The sequence below is a fragment of the Mustela nivalis genome, assembly GCF_964662115.1.
Source record: "Mustela nivalis genome assembly, chromosome: 2".
In the NCBI taxonomy this organism is placed as follows: domain Eukaryota; kingdom Metazoa; phylum Chordata; class Mammalia; order Carnivora; family Mustelidae; genus Mustela; species Mustela nivalis.
The window spans coordinates 15,192,545-15,213,791 of NC_139021.1; the positions used below are offsets into that span (position 1 = coordinate 15,192,545).

The window sequence follows — 21,247 nt, forward strand, 5'->3', positions numbered from 1 at the left end:
AGAACAAAAGGAATACAGGGGAGATTATGAAACCATTCCTGCCTTGAAGGGGCCTGGGCTTTTGGTTAATTGCAGGCCAGCAATGCACACTGTTTGGACAGACAGTTATATCATATGACAAAGAGATTTATGCGTTGAAGAGTATCAGGATCAAGTCAGGTTGCTCAACACTTTGCCCAGTTGAAATACACTCAACATATGTCCAGGCACAGCCAAACATTCTCCCTCTTGGCACCACCTGTGCTTCTTCCTCATCTTTCCTTCCAGGTTACAACACTCACACACGGTCTCCATCAACCTTCGAAGGTGCCAGTCCCCTCTATAACCCTGCGGCTCACCTGCGTCTAGGTAAGGGGCTCCCACACTCAGCCCCTCACCACAAAAATCTCTATCGGCTTTGCAAGAGAACCTACTCCCAAATGACGTGAAATGCACAATCTGGCCTTAGTCTGGAGTTTCTTGAAAGCAAGACCACCCCTTTCTCTGAAGAAATCATACTCTACTGTTAACTGGCAGTATTCTCATCAAGTGCCTACAAAGGCACTGACCAAAGCGGTATTATGAGAAAGTAAAACTAAAGGTCACAGACTGACAGTTTTGTTTGCATAGAGTTTTAAAAATCTAGTAATGGAAAAATCAAGCAGCTAGAATCTGGGTTTCCCTAAAGAACCCGCACAACTGTCTGGCCACAGTGGGTCCACACCTATGCACAGCAGCAACGGACAGGCATGGGTGGCAGGTGTCTCCTTTAGACAAGGGATAAGTTCTTAAGTACACGACAGTCCTCCTGAAGACTCTTGAGATAATCAGGGACCTGTGCCCTAGATCAGCCTGGAGTTCAAGGTAACCAAAACATCAAAGTCCCTACCCTTGTGGAACTACACTGTGGTTTTTGAATGGATGCTGAAGGAAAGGGACAGCAACCCACTAGGCATAGTTCAGTGAAGGTGTTCCAAAGTTCCAGAGGTGCTCCCAATTTAATGACCCGAGGAAATCCTTCTGGGAAGCGAATGGCCACTCCCTAGTCTATCAGTTTTGACATTTAAATGAAGTGTGTTTAAAGTGAAGGTACAGAGTTGATTCATGAGTCCAGATAATTATGAAATCACAGTATAAAGTGTCACCATGACTGACAATGATTTCTAAGTTCACTTGTGGATCCGGTTATCTCCATATCTTATATCCTACATATCTCCTATGTGACCTAAATACACTGTACAAATTTCTGGTGAATGTACTCAGATTAGCAAATTTGCATTAAAAAAATGCTCACCTTTAAGCATTTAAAATGTATCAAAAGAATTACATTTGATCTTAGATTATTTTAATACTAAAGATCACAGATTCAATCGATTGTATTTTTGATCATGAAGTGAAGCCCTTATATTTCAAAGGTTTCTAAATGTCATCCAATTATTGTCTAATGTCCTCAATTTCCGCCTTGCTGACCTACACTAAAACTACTCATGCTGCTAATTACATAATAGGTGAATGAATAAAGGACAGAAGAAAGGTTGTTTGATGACTTGAGCAAGTGTCCATACAGGGCTAGTTGTACATTCTGATTAAGTTTTCCTGATGCTAAAGTGCAGGAAACCGTAGGCTGGAGTAGTGAAGACAGTTAAATAGTCAAGGAAGAGAGAAATTACCTGACCACTTTACCCAAGAAAGTAGGGTTATTATGTCTGCCTTGAACCAAATCATACCGTTGGGTTCACAACTTGGGTTCGTTAAGAGCATGATTCCCATTTAGGGAAATGGAATCCTTTTTTTTGGGAACTGTTCCCTAACTCAATTATCATCACCACCACCAAGTGTAAAAATTACCTTCAATCAATCTTGATTTGTATGCCTCCGAGAATCTTGATTTGTATGCCTCTGGGCAAGAAAAATGGGCATTGGCGGGCAAACCAGGCTACACATTCAGTGACTCGAACCCAGGTCTCCTGGCTGCTAAGCTCATAATCTTTCCACTATGCTTTAGAGGCCCATTCTCAGTAACAAGAATCAGGAATCTAATACAAGCTTTCAGAATCTAAAACAGAAGATCCACTGTTTCATTTGATTTTGGTAATAATTTTATGAAGCTGGAACTACACAATATCTCTAATATATAGCACAATGGGTCCCCAGATATGGTATTTATAGAAAAATTATTGAAAAAAAATTTATAGAAAAAGTTAAATAAACAACAACCCAAACCAAAAACCTGCCCTCATTCTGACTGTGGTTTAGACCAGGAGTCAGTAAACTATTCCAAGAAGTTGTATCTAATGCCTGGTAGTATCCAAAGTCATAAATAACTACTAAAAAAATTACTGTGTGCAACTTAAGTATGTTACCTTTTGTGAAATCCTATCTTTAAATGAGTACAGCGGGCCTGTTATGTTATATTCTAGGGACAGCAAATACCAGATATTTGTAGTATCCCTTCTCTTTCCCACCATAATCCTTCCACACACTCTTTCCTGCTGGGCCTGAATCCAGCCTCTGACTCTTTCTGAACATATAGCTCCACACGGCCCCTAGCAATTGATTGGCAATGTTAGTGACAAATAAAGGCTGCATTTTCCCATTCTGACTCTCTCCTACGTTGTAGAACAGCTGTTTCTTGCATTTTTCTTTGGTTTTGATCTGTTGTTATTAATGGTTCTCACATTTTTTCATCTATGTATATATAGTCTTTTCCAAATACAGGGACTCTGCCTTTTACTGATCTTAGAGCACCAAATGCAATGATTCATAGACAGCAGTCAACTCAGAGTGTTCTGAACGTACCTAAGACAGATGTATAGTATTTATGGAAAAATCTAAAGTTAAAAAAAAAAAAACCCACAACCCCTCCCCCGCAAATGTCCTTGTTTCTGATTATGGTTTACGCCAAAGGTCAGTAAACTTTCTTTCTGTAAAGAGCCAGGCAACAAATATTAAAAGCTTTGTTTGCCAGATGGTCTCTCATATAACGACTCAACTCGGCCATGACAGCATAAAGCACACACAGAAATGTGGAAACGAATGAGTGTCTCCATTCCAATAAAACTTTATTTTGAAATCTGAATTTTATGGAATTTTCACACATCACAAAATATTATCCTTCTCTTAACTTTTCTCCAGACAATTTAAAAATGGAAAAACACCATTCTTGGCTTTCAGGCCACAGAGAAACAGGAGGCAGGCTGCACTTGGCCCACAGGCTGTAGTCTACTGATCTCTAGCCTAAATTTGTGGTTCTCAAAATGAGAACTTCGGGTGGTCTGCAAGATCCTTTCAGCAAGTCCAACTACGCATGTGTGCGGCCAGAATTTCTCTGTAGACTTGAAGCAAAACAATGCGCCACAACAGACCGAGTGCAGAAGCAAATATGAGGATCCAGCTGCCTTCTATTAAGCCAGAAATTGAAGGGATTTGCAAAAATGGAAAACAATGTCACACTTCTCCCTAATTTTTCCTTATGTTTAGAAAATACATAGTTGTATTTCATAATCCGCTTTATGGTAACACGTATGGGGCTTACTACTGATTTTTTAAATGGATTAATAATATTTTTGAAATTTGTTTTTATTTCTAATGTGATAAATGTCAAGAGCTACAACCCACGTAAACAAAAGCTCTCTGGAGGCCTCCGTACATTTTAAAAATGTAAAGCGATCCTGAGACCCGAGGGTTCAAGAGAGCCAGCTGCCGAGCCACAGCTGAGTTAACTTAACTCCTTTAACTTAACGGGGCTTGTAGGCCCCTTCCGCACACCACCTGATTTCAGTCTCCATCTTGCCTCCCCCCTCTCCCCGCCCAGTCAAGGAGCTTCCTCGAGTGTCTGCGATTGGATCCTGATTTGGCAAAATTTAATCCCATGCAATTTATGTTTGTGTAAATAAAGTTGGGGAGAGCGTGGTGGTGCTTTTCATGAAAGAACCCTTCAGATTTGTGGAGCCGCCAAAATTGATTCAACCTTTGCTTTGCCAAAATAGGCAACTAGAAGCAAGAATCTCTCCCTGGCTTGTAGTTTCCAATCTTTAAAAAAATATTAATTAATTAATTAATTAATTAAAATAAATAATAATTCCTCACCTTCAGGATATATCTCAAAACAAACATTCACTGGCTCCTGTATAAATCCTAGTCCCTCCGACGTGGCCTCACAAGAACTGTGGGCTCCTGATAACAATCAGCATCCTAACAGCGGCATCCCATCTAAAGCAATAAAATCCAGTAGACATGGTGCTAGTTTGACGGTACTAGTAACACACTTTACTTGCATTTTGCATGTAAAGTATATGTGCCTTATAGAGCATTTAAGGAGGGTATTAATATTGTACTTGTTCTGTCATTTGCGATTTAAAAACTTTTTAAGAGAGTATTTTAGGAGAAACAAAAAGGGAAAATCGTCTTAATTCCAGTGTTAACATATATAAGGAAATCCTACATAAGGAAGTATTTCTTTCGGTATAAATTTACTTTGTCATAAAGTTTAACTGTCTATCCAAATGATGCACAATACCGCCAGCCTGGGGAAACCACCTCCACCCCTCCACCCCTGACCATTTTAGAGAGAACTTAAGAAATAATAACCATGATTCCTATATTTGTCATTTTGTTGAATTACGTACCTTTCATAAAAAAATATTCCCTCGTGAGTATATAATTCTAAAAGTCTTTTTAGCTTTCTCTTATGGAATAATAACTTCATAAACAATAACAAAGGCAGAAGAAATTCATATTTTTAGATATTTATCTGTCAATCTGTATTATCAAATATCTAAAAAAGATCAAGAATTACGGTCGTATGCTAAATCTGCCATAATCTGTCATTATTGGCTCTACACAGAAAAACAAAATGCATTTAGCTGTCCCGACCCACACCCAAACTGAAATTCACTCGCACCTTTAAGATCAGGAAGACACTAGTAAATTATAACATGTTTGAGGGATTATTACCCAAGTGAGGGGATCATGCAATTTATATTAGAAGGATTCTGGTAGCTATGATGGCCAAACAACAACAACAAAAAAACAGACAAAAACATGGAGAAAATGCTTACTGTTAAATCCACGTAAAAGCAAAAGTCTCATCATGATTGCAAAACATTCCAAATTGTGAAACTTAAGTTACTTGTAAAATAGACAAAAGTAGAGCTGCTTCCTCAGTCATTTTTTGAGACCTCAGCATCAATTTAAGGAAAATGCTTATATTTAAAAGAAAGCTTATTTCAAAATGTGAATCCTTCCACTAAGTACAAATGTGAAGGAAATTCACATCTCCTACGACAGTGCTCCTCCATGTGTATGTGAAAGAAGACAATGGGAAACTGAAGTTTACAAACAAGTTATTTGCTTCACAATCCAATTCTTTAAGGAATGAGACTTGGGAGCCTAGAAGAATGACAACCTGTGCTAATGTAAAAAGGCCCCAAATTACATAAAGCTGTTACGTGGATTATGCAGAAAGAGGAGGAGAAGAAAGGATGAATGTACTTCACTGTGTAGAAAAGATCTACTTCTGTCAGATACCGTCAACAAATTTTTTTTGTATAATGGGTCATTTTTCCCAATCTCATTTTTAAATCAAAATTATGTTGGATTCACAATCACAGTCTCATGGAATTTATGCTATCACAAAAGACAGAAGGGATCGAGAGGATCCCAGTCCGTATTTGAGAAGAAAAAACCTAGTTTGAGAAAACACTGCCACTACTACTCCAAAACAGCAAAACTAGAATTCAAAGTGGTTCTTTTAAAAGCATGGCACAGCTTTTTAAAATCTGAAATACACCATTGCTATTTTAATAAAATAGTTCCGTTTTGATGTCCCAATTCCCCTCCCCAGCAGCGGGACAACACAGTGTCACTTTGTGGAGCTGCTGGGGAATTTTCTTAGCACTTTGTGGAAACTGTTGGCTTTCAGAAATGGACAGGCTGATTTGAACCAAAAGTTAGACAAAATACAGAATTGCAACAACAATAAAAAGCAATTCAGAAACAGAATCAAGCCAAGCAGATAGGCAAACTTTATAAAATCAGTCTTCTGGGGCTGTTTATCAGGTCATTTCCCTAATTTCAAAAAGCCAAACCAAAAAGCAAAGCATGCAGACTTACATTGCTTCTTTAGTTCCTTCAGCTGCTGTTTAAACTGTACAAATTTTGCATTATTTTGGAAGTCTGCATCACAATTCTTATTCTGTAAAGCCAAAAATTTCTTCTCCACTAATAATTTAAGATCTGGTATTTTTTCTGGACGTTCTTCTTTTACCTAAGGAAGACAATACAATTATCTCAGTTAAATGTTACCATGATACCATTTTGTAACATTATTTTTATCTCATTTCACACAAATAAAAATACAGTGAGGTAGAAAACAGAATCCCAACAGAACCAGCGAGGCTGAGACTTATTCCCGAACAGGCTGATGGTAAACAGTTGGGGGAGCCATTCATCCCGTCCACTCACCGTTTGCTTATTACACCCTCGCCCGGTGCCCTACTAACTTGCAATCTTCTGACGACTACTAGGGAAAACTCTCACACCAGTGCAACTCTGTGCCCTCCAACTTCACCGGAACTTGAGCCTCATGGCTTCCTCCTTTTTCACCAGGTCTGCTCAGTCCCCCTACCTACTCCCCAAGCACTGATTCCAGCCTTCATGCTGCTCGGTTCTCCTCTGTTCTCTCTCTGCCCCAGTGGGGGAGAGTGGCTCAGACTTCATGAAGAAGTTGAGGCTTTAAACTTCAATTTCACCATCCGCTGACACAACTAGGAGTAAGTGTCTCCCTGTTCTGTTCAAAGCTAAACTCTCAATCTACATTCCTTTTGTTCCTCCCAATATTTTTTTTTTATAAAACTTTCCAACACGTGGCAAAGTTGAAAGAATTGCACTTTGCCATTCACCTACCTCCCAGATGCCACAAAGAACACTTCGCTATGTTTTCTTTATCACCGTTATCTGTTCTAGCTCTCTGTTTTTCTTTCTATCCTCAATCCTGCTTTCAAGTTCATTCTTAATTCCATCTTCTTCATCTGTCAGAACTTTGCCCTCTAGAAGCTTTCCCCCCAAAACCTCTAAGTTAGCTCTTTATTCCCAAATTTAACAACAAACAACTTCCTCTAATCCCTGCCCATTCCCCTCAGTTTTTTTGTCTTTATAGTCCAGCTCCTTGGAAAAAAAAATAATCTGTATCCACTGTTTCCACTTTCTCAACCTCCAGCTGCTATCAGGCTGCTGCCTCCCCACCCCCACATCACTTCGGTCTGACTGCTGCTCTTCCTCAGGCCTTCATATTTGGCCCCTTGAATCACTGGCCTTTCCCTGATGCTCCTGCCACCAAGCAAAATTCACCCAACTTTCCCTCATGTCCCAACACGCCTTGGACTTCTAGCACAGCCCCCGTAATAGACAACTGCATTTATTTTTACATGTTCCTTTCCCCTAATAAAATGCACTCTTTGAAAAATGTGTGATTTATCACTGTGGGGCATGTAGTAGGTAGTATTTGATGTATGTACTCGATATATTTCAAGCGAATTAATCTTACATGCTCCAATGTACTTACCCACTAAAACCCCACAACTGATCACCTGACCATCATGAGGAGAGTACACAATGCAATTTCTCAGCTGGAAGACAACTTAGAGTTCATCCAACCTTGATCTCTACCTTCTTCAGTCTCATAAATACATACAATTATGTAGTAAGAATTAAATGGCTTGTTTACTATAATCCAGTTGGTTGGAGGCAACATTAAGACTGTAAGACAGACACAGAAAATTCTTGCTTTGGGTTCCAGTCAATGGGATATACTCTGACGTCTCCGAATCTGAGTATCAATACATATGAAGTCAAAAGAGTACTTGCAATTTATGTTTCAATCACCCTCTGTCATGGAAAAAAGAATTATAGAATCTTCATTTGTTTAACTGCTATGGATTTTAATTAGTTAAGTCAAAAATCAAAATTAAGCATGAAACCAAAGTGCCTAATGTACTGTGTGTAGAAACTGACTGCCTTCTCATTGTACGGATGATATTCAACTAGTGCTGGATCCATCATCAAAGAGACTTGTGAAAAATATGGAGAGGCTTTAATGACACGTCTTGTATATAATTAAAAATTCAAAATAAGTCCTGTAAGGCTAAAGAACCAATAAAGCTCAGTTTGGAAAAGAGAAAGTAGAGAGGCAATTTAATAATGCCTCATGTCTCAAGAAAAAGAGCAGTTATACATGGTGACTAGTGATCCTCCACCTCTACCACGGATAGAACAAGACAAAACAAGTTCAAGATCGTAGCATGAAGTTCAGAGCAGATATAGAAAATAAATTACAAGTTCTCAGAAAAGAATTACAGCCTCTCATTCTGTATTTGTAAAATAAAATGGACTCAGATCCACCTGAGATGTTAATAGTGACATTATAGGCAGGTATAAAGGTGAACCTTCTCAAGGTCTTTAATGGGGTTGAAATTATTATTTAATCTGAGGCAATCAGAGCAGAACAGAGCAGATGATCAATATACACAAAAGGTCTTTTCTAATAAAGTCTCTAACCCACTCAACACATTTAATTTCCCTAGCTTCAGTACCACCACTGCTGAGGAGCTGGTTAGAACATGGGGGCGGAGGAAATAGAGAGGGACAGGCATTTTGAGGTTGGCGATATGGTAACGTGAAACAGGACTAGAATACACCAGATATTCATGATAATAAACCTGAATAAACCAGATGTAGGGATTCAGAACACTTCTATCCCCCAAGGCCAGAACCTCAAAAGAACTGCTGGGAAGCACGTAACATTCACTGCAGCAAATATCTTCTCTGGAAATGTGATGCTGAGGTTGGCACAACTGTGTACCGCAGAGAGAACTTACTGTACTCGAGCTATCAAAACGCGAGCCCGGAAAATATTAAACTCCTTATCTGTTTAAAATCAATGCAATAAATGGGGATTAATGATATTTCAAATGGTATCTTGCTTTGTATCTTCAATTGAAATAAGATACATAATCCCAAAATGGGAAGGAAAAAACCCAGTCTTTAGGTAGCTGATCATAAGTGCTATCTGGTCCGAAAAAGACAAGGACAGCCCTCTAGCCGCAGGACAAATTTAAAATACTTCCAAGAAACCTGAGATTAGGGGAGAGATTTTATTGGATCCTTGGTCCATCCCTTTCCTAAGGAAAAAGTCCCTAGACACAGAACTTAAAACCTAAATGAATTAAAAGGCACAGGGTGTATGAGTTTGCTAAGGCTGTCACAACAATATAAGCCACCACAGACTAGGAGGCTTAACCAGTAGAAAATATTTCCTTAACAGACGTGGGGGTTGGGAGTCTTTGGCTTGTCAATGGCCATCTTCTCCTTAAGTCCTTACATGGTGTTCCTTCTATGTGTCTGTGTCCGAATTCCCCTTTCTTAGAAGGACAGCAGTCTAGTGGATCGAGGTCCATCCAATGACTTCATTTTAACTTAAAATGAAACCTCTTTAAAAACCTTATCTCCTGGGCGCCTGGGTGGCTCAGTGGGTTAAGCCGCTGCCTTCGGCTCAGGTCATGATCTCAGGGTCCTGGGATCGAGTCCCGCATCGGGCTCTCTGCTCAGCAGGGAGTCTGCTTCCTCCTCTTCTCTCTCTCTGCCTGCCTCTCTGCCTACTTGTGATCTCTCTCTGTCAAATAAATAAATAAAATATTAAAAAAAAAAAAAAAACTTATCTCCAAAACAGTCTCATTCTAAGGTACTGGGGATCAGGACTTCAACATATGAATTTGGGGGGAATACAATTGAGTACATACACTGGGTTACTAAATCTATGAAACAGGATTTTTTAAAATAAGGATTTATTTATTTATTTGACAGAGAGAGAGAGTGTAAGCATGCACCTGGAGGCAGGAAGGCGGACATGGGGCTTGATCTCACGACCCTGAGATCACGTACTGAGGAGGTATCAAGCGGTGGATACTTAACCAACTGAACCACCAGGCGCCCCTGAAACAGGATTAAAAACAACAACAACAATAAAAAAAAAAAAAAAACAGCTCATAGATTACTCATCTTTACACCACTGTAAATTAAAAATGACAAACTATCAGGAAGGGAACTTAGCAGATACCATACTTACATAATGGGACTCTGATACTGCCCTTGGGGGAGAAAGGTCAGGTTTTTATGCACCACCCACTTACCCATCCAGTATTCAGTGAGTACCTTCCATGGGCTAAGCACTGTAGCTAAATAGGAGAGAAACCAGAAAAGTTGATCAGGAGAAAATGGTGAATAGCTTTGAAAGTGAGACCTGACCAACAGGCAGCAGGAAAGACCCTAAAAAATTATAGGAGTAAAGTAAGAATAGCATGAGAAATTTTTAAAAATTAATTGCTAAAGTTAAAGCATGTAAAGATGCCCTTCAGACAAGAAAGGAGAAGGAAGTTATTGCTGTAGGTTAACTAAGGACAGAGGTGCTGGCAATTTGACCAAATTGTAATGCCATTTAAAAAAATTTTTTTTTATTTATTTGACAGAAAGAGAGCACAAGTAGGAAGAGAGGGAGAAGCAGGTTTCCTGCTGAGCAGGGAGCCTAACGTGGGCTGGATATCACGACCCCAGGACCAAGACCTGAACCGAAGGCAGACGCCTAACCAACTGAGCCACCCAGGTGCCCTGTAATGCCATTTTTAAAATAGAAAGGCCAAGTCTTTTTGTAAGGAGGACAAGGGATTGTGGATGACTCCAGGATGTTTAATAGTTAATATGGGCTAGTAAGCAAACTATACTTTCTTAAGGAAAGAAGGGTGCAATCGTGAATGTCTGTCAAAGTGGAGAGATCTAGTATGCAGCAGGAAAGACATTTAAAATGAGACCAGAACAGAAAGAAGAGATGCAAAAAGAACTCTAAAAGAAGCAAAAACAAACAAACAAAAACAAAAACAAAAACAAACAATAAACAACAGCAACAAAAAAAACCAACCAGGTGTGAGGAATGCCACAGAAGAAAGAAAATGAGAAAATTTCCTTAACAGAGGTGATTGTCCTTTAGGAAAATGATGCAAGAGAGCTCAGTAAGATAAGGTCTAAAAGGAGACTGGACTTGGTTACTAGGTACTCTGTACACTGCAGTGGAACAACTAACTTGTCTCAACCCACCAGCCTGTGAAGCTTCTCTCAGGCAAGGACTATTTGCCTGGTGTCTAGTGTACTTCCTGTTGTAAAGCAGATGCTCCAAAGATGTTGATGAATGAGTGAACTACGGGGCAGCCAAATAATATTGTATTGAGATGAGAGAAGAGATTAAGGGAGTTCTGTGGTAACAGATGAAGAAAGTTTGGCAGCAAAGGAAGAGAGACATGGGAGTAGATCATGGGAAAGCGCTGAAGAGCCTCGTTTACTTGCACAGAGGACAAAAGCAGCTTGAAATCAAGGTGACATAATGGAGGAAAAAGAACATGGAACCAGGAATCAGACAGATCTGAAACCAACCTGTATATGGATCTCGGGACAATCCTTCCAGGTCTGGGATTTCTCTGATCTCTTAATTAGGATTCAAGAACACCCACTTCAGTGTTGTGAAGACCTCATTAAATCGTGTTTGTGTTTCACTTTGACATGTAGTGGATGTTCAAAATGTTATATTCTTTTCCTTTTGCCTTTAGCTTGCAGCCTTGAACGTGCTTGTGGACTAAGAAGAAGGAGCCAGTGGGGAAACAAATCACAAACACGAAGAGAAAGCGAGTCACAGATTTCATTTGAGAAAATCATTCTCTAGGGCAAAAACTAGAGAGGAAGGAAGACCAGCTGGGAAAGCACAACAGTCTCTACCAGGTGTCAAAAATGCCTGCAGGGCTGGACAAAGATCTGAGGAAACCCCCAATAAGAGGACAACAGGAAGTGGTGAGAGCATGGTAAAGCAGACAGTACAAGCCCCAGGTGAGAGGAAGCTGCTACACAGCGCACATGACTGTGGCCGCGTGAGAGAGCAAGTCCAAGCTTTTAAAGAAAAATCAGACATACAGATTTTTCGGTGGCATGTTTTCTAGTTTTTAAATACATCAGCCTAAAGCCGATGGCTTTGAAACTTCCATTTAATACAAAGGAGGTATTTTAAGACATAAAATTAAAAGTACTTCTGTGATCCACAATATTTGGGGGTCCAGTACAACTCCCAGATTTCTACTTGAGGGATGAAATATGTTCCTTTCAAGCAGGGCAGAGAATAGTGGGAAAAAATAACAAAAAGCAGAGAAGAAAGTAAAGGATTCCATTCTGATGTGCTAACCCAAAGCATTTATGATGAAAAACTTGGGCTCTACACCTGGGATTAAAAATGAGGCCCTGCTAACTGAATGGCCTTGGGAAAGTTACTAAATGCATCTAACCTTAGTTTCCTCACTTACAAGTTTAGAAAATGCCAATAGTATTTGCCTCGCCAGTGATGCTGAGAAAAATAGATGGAATGAAGCAACAAAGCACCAAGCGGTCGACCACACAGAATATTAGACAATGAGGAGCTGTCACTGTTGCTGTCATTGCACACTTATCTTTGGGGTGCCTGGATATACAGGTCTGCAGCTCAGCAGCCTGACAGGGAAACATCCACATGGAGGAATCACTGTGTAGATTTTAGTAGAAACCACAGAAATGAATGGGTTTACCAAGAAGACTAAATAGAAACCAAAAGGACCAAGGCAGGAACTATGGAGAATACCACATCCATAGGGCAGCTAGAGGAGTCTAGAAAGAAGGACAAGTGTTAAGAAGACAGGCAAAAGAAAATACCCCAAAAGTCCTGGAAGGAATTTCAAGATCTGTCAGATGCTACAGAGAAGTCAAGCTACATAGGGAATGAGAAGTGTGCACTGGATGTGGGGACTGGGTCTTTGGGGACTTTAGCAAAAGCAGAGATACAAAGTGCTGACTTCGAAATATCCAGACCTTGTTCAATTAATTGTTTCAACAAGATGTAGCAATTTAATAGGGGAAAAACACACACACACACACAAACACCCCCAAAGTCCCATAGGCCTCCAACTAACTGTTCAGTTTCAGCTCAAAATCACTCACGAATGTTTAGCTCCATTGAATGGGGACCCAACGCTCCTATGACTGCAGTATTTCTCTATGTCAGCAAGGAGAAGTCAATCAATGAGCTATCAACAACTAACATAGAACCCGATGGCTCTTTGTCTTTAAAGAAGTTGATTGTTTTAGAGCAACTGATAATGGTTGAAACAAACAGCAGAATTTAGTCCTTAACCATGTCATTTTCAACATGCTTTAACATAAAATTTTAAATATTACAACACATCCGATTTCTTTCAAACAGTATTGTATACATATGCAATTACTCAAAGTATTTTATTTTATTGCCTGAGGGCAAAGTCAAGGTCGTCTTCTTCTCCTCCTCCAATTATCATTATTGCCTTATAGCTATCATTTCACTGGGAGGGGAGATCACAGGAGCTAAGGATATTAATGGGCTGAGTCATTCACACACTTTGAATCATGTGAGAATCTAGTATAAAATTAGTCATTCTTGTAACTAAACCAAAACTCAGATAGATTTACTCTCTAAAACAGCCACTGTTACATGTTTGGCTCCCCAAAAAACACATACCTGATGATTTACATTTTAGAAATCACACAGCCTTTAGAAGTTTATTATGGGCACACCACAGTGATAAGCAATTTGCTATGCGTTCTGCTCAGGACACTAAGTATTCGAAGGTCTAACTCGCACTCAACTTGATCTAAGGCTACGGGACCCGCTTTCATGCTGGGAATCCAGTGAGAATTACCTGGATTGGTTCTAGAACATTCATTCAACAAATATTTGCTAAGTACCAACTGGGTACCAGGCATTATACTAAGCACTGAGCCATTTATGGAAGTTGGCCCATACTTATGACACAGCACCAACCTAACTGGTCATGCACAAGGTAAATTTATATAGGCCAACACTGTCTCCACCTTTATATAGAAAAAAGCTTGGTAAAGTTTTTATTGAAAGACATGTCCAGGCCAAGGATCATTATGCTTTCACTGGGTATAACATAACTGCATGTACACATGGAGTCACACTAGATGTCCCACAGAGTTTACTATACTGTCTTTGCCCTGTTTAAAACACAAACACACACACACACACACACACACACACACACACACGTATGTTAGATATATATATATATATCTTACACTAATGATGACCAGCATGGATTATAGCCTTCAGCTCACAGCAGTTTCTGTTGTCAATTGCACAATCTGCAATGAACTCTGTTGGACCCAATTATTTGTAGTTGAGTGAGTTACCTAGCGCCATTATTTAGTTTGACTTCTGACAAAACACTTAAGAGAGAATACTTCCTTGTTGAGCATTATGACACATCGAATGGACTTCATAGTTTGCCAAGGTGTTGCAATACACCATTATGAAGCAGCTGCCTACCAGACATGGAAACACCTCTCATCCTTCAAGGCTTTCAGAAAAATTTTGAAAATAAACTTAAACATGTGTGAGAGTGCTGTTGGTCTAGTTCTAATGGACCAGTCCTGCTAGAATAGATAGTTGCCCAACAGATGGCAGTTGAATGAGGCAACTTGCCGCGTATGTGCATCTGTTACTAAACATTTATTCTGTTGAAAATTACTCCAATGAATTTCTCATGGCACCATTCCTCCTATAAGATTATGACCAACAGGAATCACTTATTTACACAGACTACAGCATTAGATTCCCATATGGGGGGCACTGGGGAATCAACCTACTGATTTTTGCCTCTTGAGCTTTTTTTTTACTTTTTATTTTTTGCTTTATTTTGTTTTGACAGAATTCATGGAAACATGCACTATTTATTCATTCATCTGTTCAGTAAATATTTACTGAATGCCTACCACACGCAGGTACTGAGCTAGGCATTGGATATGTGACAGTGACAATGTCCACCCTGCTGTTCTCATGGGGTTTAGGGTCTAGTGAAGGGAACCAGCATTATCCAAAGAGTCAAATACAATATCACCAACTGTGGTTAGTGCTGTGAAGGAAATGTATCGGATGCTAGGAGAGCATGTACAACATTAATATTGAGAACATCATTTCATAGGCAATCTTTTGAAGCACTGTTCAATTTAAACACAGGTCACACTGATGGGAGGGTAAGAGGAGGCTGATTATTGTTATTCACAAACAGTGTACTTGCAGGGCACCTTTCATGGGGGTGGTTCAAAGCTTTATACATACAAGTATCATTATCCCAGTTTTAAAGATGTGAGGAACGGGCAGTTAATAGTAGTTAAGCATCTTGTCCAAGGACACACTGAGTCAATGATCAATGATCTGAACTCATCTGAATCTCCTTTCAACTTAATTTTGCTTGCTTGTGCCTCCAAGTAATAACTCAGAACGAACTTTTATACTCTATCTTCATTTTAGGAAGACATACTTGATTGCACGCATGTATCCTCAAATCTTTAGTTCATCTGGCCACTTATTCTGAATCTGAAATTGCCTTTCTTGTCTGCCATGCCTCTGTCATCCATAGGATTACTAAATGCCTTATTTATCTTTATGGTATTTCACTCAAGATCTTGCTTTGAAAAAAGTACAGCAATGGGTTGATGCTAATGGGATTTTCTGATCTTACCAAGTACCCCATTATCCAGAAAGATTATCTTCCAGAATGCTAAATCATTTACTTGAAATTCAGTTAATGCCCCACAGGATGCCTGTAACCAGTGAATAATATAGGACATTTTTTCTCCAGTAGCCAGAACACATGGGCCAGGAAGCAAGGGACAAGTACATCTCATCTCCCTGTCTTCACACCTAATGACCAACTTGCATTCCCCCACCCTGACCCCCTCCTCCCCCCGCAATGGTTGCAACTCTGGTTCTGCTGGTTGAACAGTCTTCAGTACCCAAGAAAAGAATGATTTCACCAAGGGACTCAACAAAGCCTCCACTGATTTGGAAGCTTAAACTGCAACCTAACAATTTTGAGCTCCTCATGACACTGAAGAGACAGATGAAAAATGAGGTTACTGAACTGGTTGGAGCTATGAATTTTGATTATCAAGGGTAAAGAGGATGGCTGCTCCAGAGTGAGAAAAGGGAGGTGTGTGTCAGGGATGTGAAACACCTCCTGGGTTTGCCATTTCTAATAGTAAAAGATAATGGAAGTCAGAAATAACTCCATAGAGACAGGACCATCAAGAACACAGATACCCCAGGAATGAATGTCGAGGTGTTCCAGTCAGATAAAAACCTACAAGTCAGCTGAGAGCTGGCTGAGGGCAAAGAGAGCATAGAACGAGTAGTGGAGAAAAGGAATTAAAAATACCAACTATGGGGTCAGGATCAATGGCAACAGCTAAGACAGAAGTAATCCTTGCATGTATCTTCTTATGTTTGACATACATATTTATGGTCTTACCTAATTTCTCTCTTTCCTCTTCTAATATTTTTTAAAAAGTTATAGCACCATAATAACAAACAAACATAATAAGCAAACCAAAAAAAGTGGGCATGGCACAAATATCCTGGCATTGGCAACAGTAACTAGTAAGATGTTTGAGCATTCCACCATTCGGGGGAAAGACAAGCAAGTGATGAGATGAGAGAGAACTGCAACAGGTTAGTAGGATGCATTTTGTTATTATTCCTGCTGTTTGCAAATTTAAGTCTGGAAGAAAAGTATATTCAGAGATTGAGCAGCCAAGCTCACTGGTCTAGAACCTTTTGAACATTCTTCCTATGTTTGGGGAGTCCCCCACCTTAAGAGAGACGCTTCACTGGGGTAGAACCAGAAACTGGCTTTCTCCGCCTCCCTTGCAGCAGGAACACGGGCATCATGTTGGCCCTGGGCCTGGAACTTCAATTCTTGAGAAAGACATGAGGAGCTACAATGTAAAAAGTGCCAGCAGACCTTGGAACCAGATTACCAGGAGATTTGACCTTCAAATCTCAGCTCTGCCTCCCACTAGCTGTGTGATCTTGGGCAAGTTACTTAACCACTCAGCCACTCTACCCAGGCCAGAGGGCGTTGTGAATATTGAATGAGTTAATATGTTTAAAGAATTTGGAGTGTTGAAATTCAAATACAGAAGCCACTAGCCACTTGTAGGTTTTGTTTTTGTTTTTTTAAATTTACTTATTTTAGAGGGTGGGAGGGATGGAAGCGGAGGGAAGGAGAGAGAGAGAGAAAGAATCCTCAAACAGATGCCAACACAGGGTTTGATCCCAGGAACCTGAGATCATGACCTGACCCGAAATCAAGAGTTAACTGTCCGAGCCACCCAGGTGCCCCCACATGTGGTTATTTAAAACTAAATTAAAATTAAAAATTTTTAAATTCAGTTCCTCAGTCACACTGTCACATTTCAAATGCCAGTAGCCAGTGGCTACTTTTCTGGATAGCGCAGATGTAGAACACTCCTACTTGTGGCAGGAAGCACTACCAGAAAGTGATTACTTACAGAATACTTCTGGGCCCTAAGAAGCACCGTTACCAGTCTTGTTATCACCACACGGCTGTCGCTGCTGACACTTTATAGTACGCCCCCAGAACTTATTTCTGATATCTTGAAGTTTGTACATTTCACCACCTCCAAGTAATCCCCCTACCCCCCACCCCTCTCTTCTGTGTTATTATTACTACAAAACCAAGGTAAATATTCAGCTGAATTTAAGGTCTGGGGGAGGAGATGGACAGTGAAAAGCAACTAAATGTCACTGGATAAGAATCGGCAGCAGAACCAGCAGCAGCAACTGCTCTTAATTCGTACTTTATTACGGGCAAAGTACTGAGCTAAGCACTTCGCAGCACTTGTTTTAGTTAATCCCCTCTCCAGACAAACACACAACCTGAGAAGTGAGCACGAACACATCCCTACATTACAAACTAGGAAATTGAGGCTGAGGAGTGGTCTAACTCCGAGTAGTCCTAGAGCCCGCTGGGGCTCGGGTTCACTACATTTGCAGGTCTGTTCAACTCCCAAGTCCATGACTTAACTACTACCCTAGACCTCACCGAATAGTTACTGTGTGCCCACTGGGGCCGTGCACTGCTCCAGATGCTACAAAACAGTAGCAAACTAAAGAGCCCAAGTCCCTGACCTCACAGAGTTTACATCTAGTTGAGAAAATCGGTACCGAAATAATAAAATAATTAACCAGAAGATAATGAGTGCTATGGAGAACAATAACACAGGGTGGGGTAGGTGAGCTCACCTCTGATGGACAGTCAGGGAAGGCTTCACTGAGAAAACAACGTTTGAACAGAGACCTGAAGCGAAGAGCAGATGAGGTGAGAAGTAAGGGTGGGTGGATGGAGGGTGCGACAGGTCAAAGAGGCCAGTGTGTGACCTTTAACCCTCATTCTGAGAGAGATGGGAAGGTTTGGGCAGGAGTGAGAAGATCTGATTTTCTGTTTAAAGGATCACTTTGGCTGTTATGAGAAGGATAGATTTTAGGGAGGAAGGGCAGAAGCAGAGACCAAGGAAAAGCAGGCCACTGCAGTCATCTACACAAGGGTAACGGTGCTGTGGATTAGGGTGACAGCAGCAGACAAGTCAGAGGCGGTCACATTCTAGGTACAAACAATAGGGTTTACTGATGGGCTGGATATGGGTCGTGAAACAAGGAAGAAGCCCAGGACAACTCTGATCTTGCCCTGACTGAATGAAATAGTATAGTTGCCATATTCTGAGGTGGACACGTCTGGAGAAACAGCTGGTTTGGGAGAAAAAAAAAAATTAAGAGTTTCGTTTTGGAAGGTTGAAATGTGCAATGCTGGCAGGAAGGAAATGAAGTGGAAATGGGAAGACAGTTGTGTATGTGAGACCTGGCTCTGGAGAGAAGGCAGGGGTACAGCTACAAAAGCTATGAAAAATGATTAAGTGCACAGTGTTAGAAGAGCACACGAGAGTAACACACTTGGCCAACAGAGATCGGGCCGTGTCAGGGAGGACGGTTAAAAAGGAGCCATGCTAAGTCCGTCAAGGGTAGGAAGGTGCTAGCTATTTCCAAGTGGGAGAAGAGCACCCCCAGTAAAAAGAACAATGGGTACTGAGGCCAGAGACAGGAGAACATTCTAAGAACTGGCATAAAAGAATGGTGAAAGTGAGATTAGGGAGTTAAGCAGGGGTATATACCAGGTAAAGACGTTTGAATTTAATCTTGAGTATTAAGGAATAACTGAAGAAGGTAAAGTTGTGGGAAGAGTGGGTAAAATCACGAAAATTTGTAATTTAGAAAGATCACATGGCCTACTAGACAGAAAACACTGGAAGGGAGCAAACGCTAAGCAAACACACCATGGGAGACTCAAGGCCCAAGATGGGGATGAGGCCGGTGAACTCGCCTGAGAGTCGGTCAGGTCTGGAGAAGGAGCACATGCCGGGAGGAGCCCAGAGGAGGAAGCAGGCCCACCAACTTGCTGGTGCAAGAAGCTGAGCCGATGATATCGCCATTTACGAAGTTCTAGCACCCCAGACGGAAACCACGGGGAAAAGTTCTCCCTGATGCCTACTGAATTTAAGGAGCACATGCAAGCGTGGATGTCAGCAGGATGCCTGGACAGGCGTCAACAGCATCAACAGCCTTGGCGGCACGAAGACAGGGATTCAAGTCACAAGCGTAGAAGCGTAGAAGCGATCTCTCGAGAGGAGAGTGCAGTGTGGGAAGAGTGGCTGAAGAACAAGTAGGAATACAAAGATTTAGGGGACGGAGAGATGTAAGGAGGGCTCACCAAGGAGACATGGAGAAGTGGCCAGCAGCTAGAAGGAAAAACGGACACGTGTTGTCGTAAATGGAACTTAACACTTCGGGAGGGGGGTGATCGATAGTAGAGAAGTCAAACAAGAAAATGACCGAATGACAGCCACTGAGCTTCTCACAGGGCGAGTTACCTCGGGCAAGGCCCGGAACTGTCAGCCTCCGCTTCCTCACTTCCCTAAGAATGTTCGTTACCCGCCCCGCAGGCTGGCGTGAGGAGCCACCGGAGCGCAGAGAAAGTGCCAGGAGGGCGTCAGGCACACTTGGCACTAAAAAATGCTCTGTATTTCCTGCCACACATGGCAGACAGGTCACGGTAACAGGAAGCTGAGGTGGGAAGCATGAACCCGTGGAACCAGTGACCATGAAGTACCCTGTCCAGTTTGAAAAAGAGCAAGAGGCAGAAAAGAACGAGTCTTTTCCCTTTTCTTCCACCCTCACCCGATGCCTCTCTTCTCCCTCCTTCCAAAGGCAGCTGGGTATACAGTCATTCCCACGAGCCTGTCAAAGGGACTTGCTCAGTTTAGTGTAGAGTCTACACAAAGAACCGTGTTTTTGTAGCCTTTTCCCACAGTCATCACGAATCTGTGATCTGGAGGCTGTGCTCTTCAGAAGGGCAGCTTAAAGTCACCAGCGGTCCACATACAGACAAACATCCCACAGAAATGAAGTCTATCAAGTCGTGATTTCAAAAATCCTTCTAACAGTTTTTGAAATGATAAGTGAGGTAATGCTTATCAAATGAAACATTCTAACTACATGATTAAGGAGACCTTTGAACAACCGAACGGACTTTCAGGTTGGTTTCGACACAGAGACGTTTCCCAGATGGCATATGCTTTCCCATCAGGGATTAAGGTTCTACCCCTCCTCACTCTCACCACCTCGGAGACATGGGGGCAGGTGGAACTGAGAAAACTGTCCCCCAAACTTACATTTCTAATGTAAGAAAAATTTTGTTCTACATAAAAGAGTTCACAGATTTTCCCCCCATACTACAACCATTCCCATCCTATTTCTTTCACGGCCTCTTTGCTTTGGGATTGACTTTGTAATTCTTTCAGTGCAACTCTCAATACATGACCTTTTATTATGACCTTCCCTACCTGCTTATTCTGTGTTACATCCATCAAACTCAAGATTCCTGGAAAAGCCCTAATTACTGAGGATCTCCATTTTCTTACACACATTTAGATGAACTTCCCGTTTCTATACAACTCAGCGGTGGTTGGTGATACAGGGCTATCTGGTGGTAAGGAGGCCCTCTGCTTTACAATCAGAACAGTGGAAGAGGTGTTCCTTGCTCTAGTGTTTGTGTGAGTGTGTAGAGGGGAGATAGCAGCAGGAGGGATATACATACTTGGTGTTAGCTCTCCTGAAGAAAGCACACTTGAGAGGAGAATGGTGAATGCTAAGTTTCATGGAAGAACTTTCTTTCTGGGCACTGGGAACTGAGAAGACCAGCCTTTATGACAGCTGGTACCATTGGGCAGTCAGAGC

At 41.1% G+C, this 21,247-nt stretch overlaps 1 protein-coding gene across 1 annotated transcript in view; it reads right to left on the reverse strand.

Moving 5' to 3' along the window:
- The window catches only part of NSMCE2 (NSE2 (MMS21) homolog, SMC5-SMC6 complex SUMO ligase), a 214,032-nt gene that overhangs the window by 141,477 nt on the left and 51,308 nt on the right, over positions 1-21,247 (reverse strand). Inside the window, 1 exon segment of the mRNA XM_082719719.1 lies at positions 6,094-6,247. Within this exon segment, the coding sequence (XP_082575845.1) occupies positions 6,094-6,247 (154 nt within the window).